Below are 16,289 nucleotides of genomic sequence, written 5' to 3'. Positions count from 1 at the left end.
TGATGGAATTGATTGCTCTCAGGGGCAGGGAGTTAGTGTTATTCCTCTGGCTCTCAAGAGTTGCTGCCAGACTCTTGAGGACCTGGTTGTGTCTCCAGGTGTAACGACCTTGTGTGAGGCAGGTCTTACAACCGGCCAAGATGTGCTTAAGAGTCGCTGGAGTTGGGCAGAGGGCACAAGTTGGGTCCTTGCCATACCACTGGTTGAGGTTTTTTGGAGATGGGAGCACATCATAGGTGGCTCTGATGATGAAGCTGATGTTGCTTGCCTCCATTTCCCAGAGCTCCCTCCAGCTAAGCGTTCTCCTCTCCAGACCTTCCCACCTCATCCATTGTCCCTGTCTAACAAGAGAGACAGCCTTTGCGCTTCTTTCCATCTCCTCCTGACGACGCACCTCCTCGACCACCATTTTCCTCCTTTCTGATGTTGAGGCCTTACGCCAAGTTGGCTTACTTGCCATAAGGCCAAAGCCTCCTTTTCCCAACTGGACATGCCCTACAATGTCACTGTGCTTCAGGGCTGAGGTAGCTTGCTGCACCGCGTCAGATGGTGTCCATTTCCGTCCGTTACCAGGAGTGGAACGGCATTGCTGATGGTCTGGTCTCTGGAGTCCTTCAAAGTCATCTGGAGTCTCACTTTAGAACACTTGTACTCTTCGGTGAGGCTTGTGATAGGCAGTTCAAGGACCCCTTTGCCATAGAGGCTGATGTTAGTCAGACAGCGTGGGACGCCGAGCCATTTCTTGATGTATGAAGTCATGGTTCGCTCCATCTTCTCCACCGTTGTTATTGGGAGCTCATAAATAGTGAGTGGCCACATTACCCGAGGGAGAAGTCCAAATTGCAGGCACCAGAGCTTGAGCTTCCCTGGCAGTAGGGTACTGTTGATGTCTTCCAGACTGTTGGTAATGTCCTGCCTTACTTGCTGCACTTGGTCTTTGTCCCCGAGGCTTGCGTTGTACCATCTACCCAAGTTTTTGACAGGTTGCTCAGAAACTGTTGGTATTGGGTCATCACCAATACAGAACTTCACATTTTTAAGCTGTCCCTTAACTATTGAGATGCTTCGTGACTTGTTCGGTTTGATTTTCATCCGGGCCCACTTGATGTTCTCCTGCAGTTTACCAAGTAGCCGCCTGGTACATGCTGCAGTAGTGGTCAGAGTGGTCATGTCATCCATGTATGCTCGGATAGGTGGAAGGCGGATCCCGTTCTTAGTTCGCTCACCCCCCACCACCCATCTTGAAGCCCTGATGATGACCTCCATGGCCATTGTGAAGGCCAGGGGTGAGATTGTACAGCCTGCCATGATGCCTACTTCTACGCGCTGCCATGATGTTGTAAAGTCGGCTGTTGTAAAGCACAGTTGCAGGTCTTCGAAGTAGGCTTTTACTAAACTAGTGACAGATGATGGAACGTGGAAGAAGTTTAAGGATTCCCAGAGGAGGTTATGGGGAACTGATCCAAAGGCATTAGCCAGGTCAAGGAAGATGACATGGATGTCTCTTTTGTCTTTCTCCGCAAAGATGCAATTGGAATTTTTGAGGAGTACGTCCAGCTAAGCAAAGTGATGTTCCCAAGAGCCCTTACTCCACCAAAGGCAACAACTGAACCAGTGGCTGTCACTTTTTTCAGATGGCAGTGAAAGCTCCTATAGTGCTGTCCTCTACCTGCGGTGGAACTGTAACAAACAATTAACAATTCGACTAGTGGAGTCAAAAGCAAAGCTGACACCTCTAGACCAGAAGGGGGATGCGGTCAAAGCAGAACTTTGTGGTGCAGTTTTTGCAAGTCGCCTGAAAAAGTACTTTGAACAGCATACCCAGATCCAGATAAAGAGGTGGTACCATTTGTTAGACAGTCAGACTGTTCTTGGAGCTATCCAGCGTGAAAGCTATGGATTTCAGACTTTCTTCGCTAATAGAATTGGAGAGATCCAAGAGAGCACATGGCTACAGGACTGGTGGTGGATCCCTGGACCACTCAACATAGCCGACATTATCAGTCGAGGAGCTGGGCCAAAGGAACTTGATGCGCATTCAGAGTGGCAGCAAGGGCCAGAGTTTTTACATCTTCCAGAGAGCGAGTGGCCAATTATGTCATCAATAGATGTGTCTGTAACAGCTCGAGAAAGCATTAACAATATGCAAAAGAAGTCATTCGTGGCTGCACTCACCAGAGCTCAAGAGAAAAGTCTTCCAAGTCTTGCGGGACGACTTCCTGCTGGTGCAGCTGTCCTAAACTTAGTAGATGAGAGGCGATTTAGTAGTCTATAGTGTCTACTCAAGACTGTTGCTTTTATCTGGAGAGCCGCCAAAAGGTTTACATCTGCAACAAAGTCCATTGAGACCCTAAAGTGGGAGGCAATTCCCACAAAAGGAGTTATCACCGCCACAGAACGTCAAGAGGCAATAAGAGACATCTATCTTGCTGTTCAAGAAGTGGTAACATTTCCAGCCACTACTACAGACCACTTGGTTGTGTACAGAGAGCCAGAATCTGGGCTACTAGTCTGTGGTGGGAGAATCCATGGCTTTAGGGAAGATGGCGCTGCAGTTCCCCTCCTGCCTTTCAATGCATGGGTCTCTACTTTAGTGGCACAGGAGGCACACGATGAGGGTCATGAAGGTGTGGCTGCAACCTTGCTGAAAATGAGGAAAGCCTGGGTCATCCAAGGGAGGAAAATTGCCCAAAACGTAGTGGAGAACTGCCTTTTCTGCAAAAAGTCAAGAGCAAGAAGGTGCAAACAGGTAATGGCTGACCTACCTCCTGAAAGAACCACACCTGCAGCTCCATTCGAGTTCACTGCAGTCGACCTCTTTGGACCGTACCTTGTCAAAGATGACATCAAGAAACGCGTCTCCACGAAAGTGTGGGGTGTCGTCTTCAGTTGTATGATCAGCAGGGCAATTCATGCAGACCTGGTCAACACCATGTTGACAGAGAGCTTCTTGATGGCTTACCAACACTTTACTGCAATAAGAGGGCACTCAAGAAAGATCTGGTCCGACCCGGGGACAAACTTCATCTGCGCCCAACCTGTCCTAAGAGAGCTGTACCAGTTTCTGGATGCTCAGAATCGAACTTCAATAGAAGAGATATCGGCTCAAAAAGGTACCAAATGGGAGCGTACAATTCACCCTGCTGACTCACCTCACCGCAATGGGGCTGCTGAAGCCACTGGCCGCATTCTCAAGAAGGCACTGCAGAGCCTGGGCAACAACACTGGCCTCAGCTATAGCGAGCTTCAGACAACACTACAACTTGCTGCAAACCTTGCCAACAAATGTCCAATAGATGCCAGGGTGCAGAGCCATGAAGAAAGTGTGCAGTATGTGTCACCCAACACACTTCTCCTGGGCCGAGCCTCTTCGAGTGGTGAGATCAGAACATTTGACTTTGCAAACTACCCTTACAAGAGACTTGGAGAGATGCAGAACCAGGTCAACAAGTTCTGGAGGTCTTGGAGCCAGCTTGCCGGCCCAAACTTATTTCTGAGAAGTAAATGGCACACTTCGCATCGCAATGTTGCTGTCGGAGATATTGTCTGGTTGTGCGACCAAAATGCAGTGAGGGGCCAATTCAAGCTAGGACGGGTCGTGAGAGTCAATCCAGATGCTAAGGGCATTGTTCGAGACATGATCGTCAAAGTGGTCCAAAGCTCCTGCCTTCCTGTCACAAAACCTGCACTAAACCGTCCATCAGTTAAAGTCCTGAAAGAAGCTTTCCAAACCACAGTCCTGCACAGAGATGTTCGACGCCTGGTTGTCTTGCTACCAGTTGAGGACCAAACTCGGAGCTGACTGGCAGTAAGCAGTTGCTGATTTGCGATCTTTCCATCAGTTCCCGTGGGAAGATCGAGTGGGAAGTGTGCTGACAAACTGCCTGGGAGCTCCTCAGTGGTGAAACTCCTCCTCCTTCAATCAGTGGTGAACCAGGTGGAACAAATCTTCCAGGTAATCTGAGCGTGCCAGTACCTGGCTCTGTTGTCTTTAGACCGCAGTCAAAGGAGCATTTAAGGCACCACAAGACCAAGGAAACCATCTTTGTCATCAAGGTGACTGTGCAAGACCAAGCCTTCCACAATACTGTGAAGGACAGCCGGTAAGCGCCATATTGGCCATGTTTGTCTAGACTGACTTAAGCAGCGCTAATGGTACTCAGGAAAACACAAATTCTTAACTCTTGTTGACTTTGATAGGACTTTTGCAGTGGTATTTGTAAATTCAAATGTTGTTTGTGGGGTATAAAGGAAAAGTAAGAAAAGCCAAATTCATTGTTTGACAAAGAATGTGTTTTGAAATGGTTAAAAGTAATTTTAAACTTTGTAGAAATCTTAATAAACCAAGTTCTTAATTCAGTTAAAAATGTATAGTCAAAAATTATTTGGCTACAGATACTTGGTTAAAAGATAAGAAAATTCTGAAAAAATTAAAATAACAATTTTTTTTTTTTTGTAAAGGATATAGTTGATGCCTTAGAATAATTTACTGAAAATACTTCTTAAAAGTGGAAACCTTGTATTTTGCAATGACAGTACTGTGTTTAGCTGAGGTGAATGTGAAGAATTGTTTAGTTTGGCTGTCAACTCAAATAATAACTGGTATTTGTCATTTCTTTTGAGATTTTTCGCCTGTTTACTGCTATCAAGGAATGGTAAATAAAAGACAAACAACTGTTCCCATGGCTGTTTATTGAGTGAAATCCAGTTAAAAGCTTCATGTGGAGGGATTGTCCTTTTCAAGTGTGGAATAGATCAGAACTTGACAATTGCACCATTTGCCCATATGAACACCTCTATCTCTCCTAAAATGTGTTGCAAATTCTATCCTGCTCCATCTGAGACTTAGCCTTCTTTTTCAGCAGTAGGATGTGTTCGGCAAACTCTCGCACGGCTCCATGACCCGCTGCTTTGTGGCAGATGTATTTGGCATGGTTGAGCGCAACTGTTGGGGCATCCATGGGTGCTGCGCTCAACCCTGCCAGTTCCAGGCACTTTACATCAGGCTCATCGTTTCCTGATAGACAGAAGTCCGGAAAAATATTTTGAGCAATCATTCTGTCTTTTGAATGAGTTATTTTAAAGAAACATTGATGTGTTTAAGTCATTCTAAAAAAACGATTAAATTATAAAAGTAATAGGTTTTAGTATTTGTTGTTAATATTGAGGTCGAATCTTTTAAACCTGTATTAGCCACACCATTTCTAAGATACACCATGTTCTTACTGATCATGGGATTTGGCTGATGTAACTGGAAGAAACCTAGAGCTCCTGTCTCACCTAAATATGCCACCTCTTTCCACTCCAGCCTTCTTTTCTTCATGAGCATCTGCACCTTCTTCAGTTTGTCACGCACATTCTGCAGCATCTTACAGCTCATTCTCTTTGAGAGTTGGTTAGCTAAGGCTTTTGCAATGGGTTTTTTTTCTATCAAAATAACCTAGAGGAGAGGGAAAAAAAAAAAAAAAAAATTAGGCCATCCTTAAAAATATTTTGGTTTGCAGTAACGGTAATAATAAAAAAAAGGGTCGTAAGGTCGGTCTTTTTTTTTTTTTCAATGTAAAAAAAAAAAAGTACATTTTTGTGATGGTGACGACGTCGGTATGAATTTAAACAAATTAGCATATCGTGACGTCACTGACTGGGTCTTCGGGCGCAACAAACAATTTTAAATCTTTGTCAAAAACATGTTTATTGCATGAATTTCAGGTGAGAAAGAAAAATGAGGTACTGTTTTACTTGCATCCACCGCTATGTATCAACGCAACCTACAAATGAGAGCGCGTTTACTTTGCTTTCTTGGGTTGTCACTTTTGTGAAAAAAATCCTGTTTAATTTGAGGGACGAGTGTTCATTGAATCGATTGTAAAATCGATTTGCATGTCTAAAGTTTTATACGGCAAATAACACCAAATATAGGTAAATCCACGGACAACAGGCAGGACGAACGTAAAGATTCAATATATTGGTAAAGACCAATATTTCTGATGATTTATTGGCGTGAAGTTACGTGCACAATGACAAACAGGAGTGCAACATTTTCGAAAAACAATAAGCAGAGTGGACTGCCATAATGCAAAACATTTACTGCAGGCTTCAACATGGCTGTGTTTATGATAAAATTTCAACAACAACAAAAAAATTGCATAGGCGATTTTCTTAGGCTGTCAAAAAAATATTTTTTCGAATATTCGTTGAATTTAAAATAAAAATCCGCATTCGAATTTTAGGTGTGCATTAAGGAAGCTGCCTTATGAGCCCCAGTACGTGTTACATTCCATTTCGCCGCGCGCACAGCTGTGTCTACACAACTTTCAAAGGCGGACGAGCTCGACACGCACTATCTGCTGTCTAATCTTTCACCTCGTGTACGCGCACGAGATGCGATTACGATGTATGTGCTATTGCATTATAAGGTTATGTTACCTTTTCCAGTTGAAGCCACTAAAAAAAAAAGATCTTGTTTACATCAAAACTGAAACCAAGCCATTCACACAGAACGCATATTCCGCGCATTTTCTAGAGGGACACCGTTGGACTCGCATCTGCACAAGAGAGCCGCATTTTTAGAAAGACATGTAAAATTTATGTATTAATTTAATTGTAAAAAAATGTATCCTGTGTGACTGGTTTTCCGCCCTTTTTATTTATTTAACAATGCTTGCATACATGATGCTGTTTTGTTTATAGTTCTTTAAGCAACTTAATAATAATTGGTTCATAAACATTATTTTAAATATTGTTTTTTTCACAGTCATGTATGCTAATGCTTTGAATAAACATGCAGTAATATTTTGCTCGATGCGCTATCTTGAGCCTCAAAAGAGAAGCAAGAAGCTTTTCTTCACCCTAAGTGAAATTTTGATCATATTTAAGTAAAAAAAAAAAATTAATTTAGTTTTTCAGCTATTTTTACAGCCCTAGGCGATTCAAGCCCGAAACTGTATGAGACTGAATATCGGCTGAATTCACATTTCTAATGTAAAAAGAGAAACGTGCAGAAGTATTATTTGCTGTTATGCGTTTGTCCGAAGCTGCAGTTGCTGTGTGATGCCTGTTCAAAAAAAAAACGGACGCGCTCCGATATTTTCGTTTTCGAAACTTGTGTTGGTTGATTCGTGCTTGATTCGTGCAATAGATTTTCGAACATAAAGTGACAGTCGACACGGTCACGGTTTTAGACTAAAGAGGAGAAGGGATTGGAAAAGATTTGGGCACAGCTTTTCCAGAACTTCGTGCCAAGTTAAAGCAGTGTCGAGCTGTTTTAATGAATTTTTTTATATGTATTATGGTGCCCGAACCCGTATGCCTTTGAACAGTGACCGCGAACATTTAGTTTACTGCAGCCGCAGCCATCATTACCAATTGCGAACCGTTGGCTCTGACAGTGAGTGAGAGTATGAGACCAAGCGAACGCACAGGCCATAGTGTGACATCCGTGTAAACACAGATGACGTCAAAGGTTTTTTTGTTTTTTATTAAAGAAGATAGCCTTCATTTGTATGTAGGCCAAGGCAATTTATATATTTACAATACTTAAATATAATTAATAGTATTTTATTGCGTTTGTATTAGTTGTATGAAGAGTAAAAAAATAATGGGTCTGTCTTAACGCAAATTTACAATCGGCAAGTCGGTCGGACTAAAAGCAAAAAAAATTGAGTCGGTGCTAAATTGACAGGGTCGGATCCGCTTACGGCAAACAAAAATATTTTTAAGGATGGCCTTGAGTATTAATTTTTTTGCTCATTTCTTTCAATTCTTTTAATAGATCAGTCTCTGTAGACACCGTCAAAATTTGCCAGTTCCAACTATATTTCATGTCATCACGGCGGGGTATTGGGTAAAGTTTTCAATTAGCAATAATCATGCCTCGGATAAACCTCATAGGCTACGACACTGCCACTGCGTAAAGATATCAAACCAAAAGAAGATGTCTGAGTACTTGTGTGTCGGAGCCCCTGTGATAATTAATGATGGGATAAGTAGTTGAGTAACACAAGGTTGTCAAACAAGCCAGAATCACCTCCACTCCCCCTTCCTTCAGCATGTCGATGCCAGCCTGGTCTCTGGTGTTGATGGACAACATCTCCTCTCCTTTAGCTGAGATGTACATCTGACCGTCTGTCAGACATCCTGATAAGTTACACAGCAGAAGCCTCACAACTTCAGGTTTGTCCTTCCCGAAGTAACCAAACCTGTATCAAATACACACACCCACATATTCAGACTTTGCACTGTTTGCACAGTGTGTGTTTGCTGATATGAAGTAGCATGGAGCCTGTTGTTCCTTCACCTCAGCACTCTCTGTTCAGCAACGGGCCAGTCTATGTCAACATCGATATCCACACTGTGCTCGGGCTTCATCTCAAAGTACTTCATTTTTCCACCCTGTGAAATGTTACAAAAATGACAATTATGCAAGATACAAAGAGGTTGATTGGGGAGACTGACAATATGCTTTCTTGCCTATGGATTGTTATGTCAAGCTTTTTTTGGTCACATACCGGTATTATGTAGGTCATTAAGTTAAATGGTGGCCTTTACTCATTTTAAAACCCAAAATGTTACCTGAAGTAGCCCCTTTTTTATAAGTTCTTTGGTAGCGAAGTAGAAAGAGCCATTTTCACACAGTTCTCCGTCCCAGTCCTGACGCCGTGGCCTGCAAGATGGGTTCAGGTTCAATGGCTTTGTACATTGGCAATCTGGAATATATATATAAAAAAAAGCTTAGTGTTTTCAAAATGAAATAATCTCTTATGCCCATCAAGGCTGCACTTATTTGATCAAAAAAGAAAACCGTTATACGGTGAAAAAAATGATTACAATTTAACATAAGTTTAATATTTTCAAACAAAATCAATTTATTCCTGTAATGGCAAAATCTAAATTATTAGCAGCCATTATGCCAGTACTCCGCCGCTTCTGAAATCCTTCTGATATGCTGATTTGTTGCTAATAAGAACATAATAATTAGAAACGTTTCCTATTATTGCTAATGTTGAAAACAGTTACATATTTTGGTGTAAACTGTGATGCAACTGTTTTCAGGATTCTCTGATGAATAGAAGTTTCAAAAGAACAATAAATGTGTTACTTTCTAGCAATATAATGCTTCCTCTTTGAATAAAGGTGAAATTTCCCCTTCGAAATCTGTACTGACCCCAAACTGAACATTTACAGAATGCACTCCAACAAACCTTTCTTGACCTCTTGCCATCGGAAATGGTGTCGCCGGACCACAGAGAAGACGGAATCACACTTTTCTTTAGTGATGCACTCCACAGCCTTTTTGAGATGTTGAGGGTGCAGACATGGAGAAGTGGCCTGGATGTTACAGATGACGGCAACCTCTGCGCAAGAACATTAAATTACATTAACCGCAACCACTGCTTCCATCGTGTTCCATTTGTAGCCATTTAAAGGGGTCCGATTATACTCTTTAATAAAGTCTTTATTTTGGGGGGTGGGGGGTACACCCGTACTTGAACAGACTCTCATACTAGGTAGTGTGTGTTTTGATTAGCTCCACTAGGTGCCTGGTTGGGAAATGTAATTTCCCTTACAATAGACACCTGCGAGCTTCAGTGTAAATTTTGCATCAAAATCAAATAAATTTTAGCGTGATTTATACCGGATGATTGTAACCACTCTAAGCTCGTCTGTCTTGAGAAAGCTAGCGTGTCTGACGTAGTGATATACTGTAACACTCGTTTGCCTTCTCTAGTGCAGCTCAACCAGGGGCCTGTACCATGATGGTAGCTCAACAAATTCTAATCTAGCTTCATTGTACAGGCCCCTGAGTATATTTTCCCACGTTTTTTAACCTTCAGGGGTCTAAAGAGAATACTGCTCAAGCCTTAACGATAAGAATGTTGAATTTGACAAAATATTGTGACAAATGTGCCAAATCTAGCAACCTTGAGGAACAAGCTGTGTTGTGTCTTTCTCGTGTTTTTGTTGAATGGCAATAAATATTGTTCACTAGTAGGGGTGGGCGATATTGACCAATATGTATATCTCGATATTTTTTTTTTTTTTTCAATATCTCGACATCGGTATTCAGACGATAATTTTGCAATCCTTTAAAGAAATGTGTGCAAATTGGCAAAGAAGGTCCAGTTGGTCTTTTGACTTGCTGCATTTGACCTATTATTGTATGGAATTACTAGTACATAAAGATATGAGACATTATTGATTTAAACTTTTATTCATTTAAACTAAAGTTACTGTACTAAATATTTTTAATTATTTAAATTCTTTAATAATTTTATTTTAATTAAAGAACAGTGCTTTTTCAGTGCAATATATGTACGTAATTAACTTTGTGCTTTGCAAACAGTACTCTATTAGTAATAGACTAACAACAATGTGACTACCTCTTTAAAAAAGGTTGTGTTTTGCAAAATGTAAACATTAGAACACAACACAATATAATTTTTTTTTACACATTATATTAATATAAAAGAAAACATAAAAGGAACAAAATAAATAACACAGACACTGCTCTGCAGTACGACTCCAAGGCTCTGCTGGACCACAGATCGGAGGTCGTGGCACAATAGGTGACCTGCAATTTATGGGACAGCGTTTGTTGACTAGACTTGAACAGTTTTTGTAGAGCTGTTTCACTGAAATATCTCCTTGAAGGCAGATTATATTTGGAATCTAAAGTCTGTAACATTTCTTGAAACCCATCCTTCTTGACTGATTGAATTGGCAACATAGACCTTGCAATAAAACTCGTTACAGACTTTGTAATAATTTTACCACTTTTTGCTTTTTATGTCATATGGTGTTTTCTTTGTGAATGTTTGGTCTGTTGTGTCGTTTTTTTTTTTTTTTTTTTTGTACAGTGTTTGTAGCAGCAGTGCTGTTTTGTTCAGCACGAAGCCTTTCATACTCTTCGAACTGTGTTTTGAGTGTTGTACGGAGATGATGGAAGAGGTTGGCTGTGGCGCTCAGCTATACGGCGATCTGTATGCGACAAATTCTACAGATAGGTGACGTTTGTTGCTCGTCTTTTTTGTCAAAACCAAACCATCTCCAGGCTAAAGAAGCTGAAGTTTTCCGCAAACAACGCATATTTGCCTTTTCTAGCAGCTATTTTATTAATTGTAATTACTTGTTTTCTCTTTAACTTCCTTTTAGCTCTTTTCATGTTTGGGAGTTTGAATTGTAAAAATGATTAAATATTCAATATCCCAATTTTGCATAATGTCCAGACAACAATTTGGATATTATCGTCTAACTGATATATCGCCCCCCCTTATTCACCAGAACCAAAATTTACTTTGCAGGTAAATACCAAAATCAAACTACACTATAAAAATGTCCTTGCATCAGTGTATGAATAATTGTCAGCTGTAGAGTCTGTTTTTCAGGTTTCATTTACAATGCAAATAACAAAGACGTGGCAGGCAGCAAGATTGACAACTCGTTTACGTGGCATTACCTGTTTCTTTGTTTTAAGGAAACAGCAGTAAAGTTAGGTGGACATACTCGTTTTACAAGCTGCAGTCATACCCCTTATATACAGAACAACTGATCCTGATTTACAACCTGGGTGGTGTCTGCTGAACTCCTGAATGGTGTCCAGTGAGCTTGAGGAGTCTTTGGACACCTCTGGACTCCTCTTGTGCACCTGAGCCCCCCAAGTCTCGGCCACTTTCTCGATCTCATCATGATCAGTGGACACCCAAACACTGCAAACACATAAACAGCATAAGATCTACTGCCACATAGCACAGCAATCACTGAGTGACGTCCCATTCATTCAAACCTGTCAAACACCCCAGAGTCCACTGCTGCTCGGATCACCCATCCGATCAAAGGAACTCCTGCCAGCATCTTGATGTTCTTCAGAGGGATGCCTTTACTCCCTCCACGAGCAAGAATAAGAGCAGCGATGTGTTTTAAATCATTGCGTCTTCTTCGTTTTGCGTTGGACTTTTGCTTCCCGTTTTCCAGAGGGATGACTTTACCCCCTCCACGGGCAAGAGCAGCTTTGGGGCTTGAATCATTGCGTCGTCTTCGTTTTGCGTTGGGCTTTTGCTTACCGTTTATCAGAGGGATGACTTTACCCCCTCCACGGGCAAGAGCAGCTTTGGGTCTTGAATCATTGCGTCTTCTTCGATTTATGGAAGGGCGCTTAGCACTATCGTAATTCGACTTTTGCTTAACCTTATCGCTAACTTTGGCCATTAGTGTTGCTAATCAATCAATATATTAATATAAGCAGGCAGATAAAAGTATATCTTAAATCCAGATGCGGCTGGGAGGCGTAGCTCCGGTCCCGAACAAGTACTGCTCACTGACTGTAGCGTGCCGTGTTTACCTTGCATCATCATCATCTTCTTCTTCTTCTTCTTCTTCAGTGAGTTTTATTGGCAGTTTGCAATCTTTGTGCATTACCGCCATCTACTGGATTGAGGTGTGATCACATTGGGAAGTCATAAATAAATGAATATATATATATATATATATATATATATATATATATATATATATATACATAATAAAAAAAAATATCAGAGCCCAAGCTTCAGCTAGCGCTGCGTGTTCAGCTCCTCCAGCTTCCACTTCAGCTCAAACCCCCGGAAAAAAAAAAAATAAAAAAAATAATTGGGCTAAAGTCTTCTTGCTAATTGTGTTTCTTTTATAAACTCTATCACTGCTTTGGTTGTAGACTGTGTTCCAGGTAGACTCAACAGGTTGCTCAAAGTAATATAGTTATTTGTTACTTGTTCTGATTTAAGTACTTCTTTTGCAAACTCGTCTGCCCTCTCATTGCCCTCAATACCTGTGTGCGCTGGAACCCAAGTGAACTGTAATAATAGCTTCTGTTGAGTTATCCTGAAAATCATCTGATGAACTTCATCTAAAAGATCCTGTCTGCATGCAGATTTCCCAGTCTGAATGCTAGTTAGGGAGGACATAGAGTCTGAGCAAATAACAGATTTATATGGCTTCACTTCTTCTACCCACTGTAGTGCCATTATGATGGCCATCATCTCTGCAGAGAAGATTGAGAGGTGGTTTGAGGTTCTTTTTTGTATTATAACTTCATATTTAGGAATGTATACCGCCACACCTGTTTTACCTGCTGGTTCTTTGGATGCATCTGTAAATATTTGTAATGTGTCATCATACATTACTTCTATGTATTGCTGTACGCTTTGATACAATCCCGTCTTGATTATATTTTTAGCTTCTAAATTAACTACAGGATAGCAGAAAAACCAAGGTGGAATTGTGCTCAATTTAACATTTTTGCTACAAGGTATAGTACTGATTCCCATGTCAGCTGCCTCTTTATTGCTGTTCCATCCAAAACTACTGTTCACAATGCGACCATATTCCCAGCATTCTTCTAACACCGGTTTTGTAGGATGTGTATTTTCATGCCCTTGTAAATTTACCCAATATGCAAGAGAAAGTTTTAACCTCCTAAGATTTAAAGGCATCTCCCTTACTTCTACTTGCAGCGCTGGGATAGGTGATGTTCGGAAGGCTCCACTACACAGCCGGAGAGCTTTGGCCTGCACCCTGTCCAGTTCAGCTAATGTAGTTTTTGCTGCCTTTTTATACACTACTTCCATAGTCAAACACTGATCGGATTAATGCAATATAAATTCTTTTCAAAGAAGAGCCTGACGCCCCCCAGTTATACCCTGAAAGACACTTTAAAATATTGATTGCTTTCTTACATTTGTCTACCATTTTCTGAACATGATTTTTAAAAGTAAGTTTACTATCAAACCACACACCAAGATATCTTAAGTCATTAACCTGTTTGAGAGATTGTCCATATATCTTAAGATCTATTGTGGGTTTTACCCTTTTCTTAGAAAAACAGATGAATTGCGTTTTTTCCACTGACAGGTGGAACCCCCAGTCAAATGACCATTTTCCAACCTGACTAATTGCTGTTTGCATCCTTTGCTGTAAATTGTCAATATTACGGCCCCTTACCCACAATGCTCCATCATCTGCATATAATGCCCTGTTTATTCTTTGGTTCACTCCATCAAACACATCATTAATCATTATATTAAACAGTATTGGACTGCATACACTACCTTGTGGGGTGCCATTTTCTATTGTGTACGTGCTTGATGACTCAGACCCTATCCTGACCTCTATAGTTCTATCCTTTAAAAAATCTTTGATCCAGTTGAACATTTTACCTCCTATTTCCATTTTATTCAACTTAATTAAAAGTCCTTCTTTCCACAGCATATCATAAGCCTTCTCTATATCAAAAAAGGTTGCCAAAACAGATTCTTTGTTAACTTGTGCTTTACGTATCTCATTCTCCAGGCAGACTACAGGATCCATAGTTGTTCTTCCATTATGAAATCCACTCTGATATGGTGTGATCAGCCCTCTGCTTTCTAATTTGTACACTAACCTTTTAGTAATCATCCTCTCCATGAGTTTACAAAGGTTAGACGTTAAAGCTATTGGTCTGTAACTTTTGACATTCATTTTATCCTTTCCTGGTTTCCCTATAGGGACTATTACTGAGTGTTTCCACCCAGTAGGCAGTTTTCCTCGTTCCCAAATTTTGTTATATAAAACCAGTATCAAATTTTTTGCCTCATCAGATATTTCTTCAATCATTTTATAGCATATCCCATCTCTCCCTGGTGAGGTATTTTTAACACCTATCAATGCTCTTTTTAGTTCAAACAGTGTGAAATCTGCATCTAGTGAACTCTCCCCCGCCATTTTCATCCCCAGCATATCTTTATTTTCTTCAATGATCCTCTTTCTTATATCTAGCTCTTCACTGGAGAGATTCTGTGAACTATGTATGCTTACAAAGGATTTTGCAAGCATCTCCGCTTTTTCTCTACTGGTTACTGCCTCAGTGAAATTATCTCTTAATACTGGTAGTGAAAAGTCCCTTCATATGCCACCCATCTTTCTGATCATTCCCCATATGTCATTAATTTTAATTCCTGTCCCAATATTACTACAAAAATCTCTCCAATATTTACTTTTAGCTTCTCTTATGATTCTTTTGGCTTTAGCCTGTGCTCTTTTATACTCCAATAAATAAAAAAATGAACGATTAGATTTAACAATTTTAAAGGCTTTATTCCTGTTTTTAACAGCCTCTCTACATTCATCAGACCACCATGGTACCATTTTCTTCTTCTTTGCTCCAGATGTTTTACCTATTGTTTCCTCTGCTGACTCATATATTATGTTAGTAATCATAATATTCAACTCCTCAATGTCGTCACTCAAATTTGGCCTGACTTCAATTAATTTGCTGCTCGTTTTAAAATTATACAGCCCCCAATTGGCCCTTTTCATTCTCCACCTTGAAATCCAATTTTCTTCAAAACTAATGTTTTGACTCCTTATTTTAATCCAGATAGGATAATGATCACTGCCCATTGCATTAACACTGTTCACATCCCATATGCAAGTACCTGCTAGTTGTTGCGACACAAAAGTAAGATCAATTGCAGATTCTACACCATGAGCTACATCATACCTAGTACCTCTTCCATCATTTAGACACACTAACTGATTATCATCCATAAACTCCTCAATGATATACCCATCTCTATCGGTTTTATCACATCCCCACAGGGTATTATATGCATTAAAATCTCCACATACTATAACTTTGGAGTTTTCCACATCACATACACTCTCCAACATATCCCTAGTTATTTTTTGACAAGGATTATAAAAGTTTATAATTCTAATTTTTGTTTTATTGACCCATGCCTCAATTATAATTATCTCAAGCTCTTCACTACTGTTGATAGCTCTATAGTTAACACCATGTTGGATAAAGGTGACTACTCCACCACCCATAGTAAGGGTTCTATCCTTACGCACTGCTGTATAACCATACAATGTAAATTCAAGTGAGGGTTTTAGCCAAGATTCCTGAATGCAAATAATGTTAGGTTTAACAGATTGCTCCTGAATATGCTGCTTTAGTTCTTGTCCGTTTGCAATTAGACTCCTCGCATTCCACTGTAAAATGGTTAACATTATTAATCTCCACCACCACATGTTGATTGTGTATCTGATATCCCCGTTATAAGTGTTGCATTAATGATCTCTACTGACATCTCTTCCATTTCCAAGTATTTTTCTGCCGCTTTTGCTATTATCTTAGTTCTCTCTGTTCGGCTACATGCTTGAGCAGAACAGTTGATGATTTCTACCATAAACGCTACAAACTTTCTCTTTTCCACTATAAGTGTATCCTTTGTAACATAACCCCCAGTTCAAAGCATAAATAAATGCTGCTGAGT

General features: G+C 40.4%; 1 protein-coding gene and 1 non-coding gene across 4 annotated transcripts; both read right to left on the bottom strand.

Annotated features, from left to right (window-relative positions):
• Nucleotides 1-4,675: 4,675 nt before the first annotated feature.
• LOC113063685 (N-acylneuraminate cytidylyltransferase A-like) lies at nt 4,676-12,335 on the bottom strand. 3 transcript variants are annotated; one of them, XM_026234027.1, is made up of 9 exons: nt 11,783-12,335; nt 11,699-11,705; nt 11,563-11,623; nt 9,201-9,353; nt 8,572-8,705; nt 8,297-8,391; nt 8,027-8,198; nt 5,281-5,440; nt 4,676-5,017 (listed from the first exon to the last, which is right to left on the bottom strand). In XM_026234027.1, the coding sequence occupies exons 1-9, from the start codon at nt 12,202-12,204 to the stop codon at nt 4,806-4,808; spliced, it is 1,416 nt and encodes a 471-aa protein (XP_026089812.1). In that variant the 5' UTR covers nt 12,205-12,335; the 3' UTR covers nt 4,676-4,805. The 3 variants fall into 3 exon arrangements, with proteins under 3 accessions (XP_026089812.1, XP_026089804.1, XP_026089816.1); XM_026234031.1 differs by having other exon boundaries at nt 4,806-5,017; nt 11,563-11,705; nt 11,783-12,038; nt 12,138-12,333; XM_026234019.1 differs by having other exon boundaries at nt 11,563-11,705; nt 11,783-12,332.
• On the bottom strand, nt 7,777-7,917 carry LOC113068782 (U4 spliceosomal RNA). The gene has a single exon (XR_003279601.1). It is a non-coding gene; the product is annotated as a U4 spliceosomal RNA (small nuclear RNA).
• Nucleotides 12,336-16,289: the final 3,954 nt, after the last annotated feature.

Source organism: Carassius auratus, chromosome 4 (assembly GCF_003368295.1).
Source record: "Carassius auratus strain Wakin chromosome 4, ASM336829v1, whole genome shotgun sequence".
Taxonomy (NCBI): domain Eukaryota; kingdom Metazoa; phylum Chordata; class Actinopteri; order Cypriniformes; family Cyprinidae; genus Carassius; species Carassius auratus.
Note: the sequence above shows the minus strand (reverse complement) of the source record. Positions and strands in the feature narration are given on the sequence as shown.

Excerpts from the sequence above, each read along its gene's own strand:
- LOC113063685 (XM_026234019.1), bottom strand. The coding sequence starts at position 12,204 with ATGGCCAAAGTTAGCGATAAGGTTAAGCAAAAGTCGAATTACGATAGT. Across the intron at positions 8,706-9,200 it reads ATGGCAAGAGGTCAAGAAAG|ATTGCCAATGTACAAAGCCA; the intron begins GTTTGTTGGAGT and ends TATATATTCCAG. Across the intron at positions 8,392-8,571 it reads TAAAAAAGGGGCTACTTCAG|GGTGGAAAAATGAAGTACTT; the intron begins GTAACATTTTGG and ends AACATTTCACAG.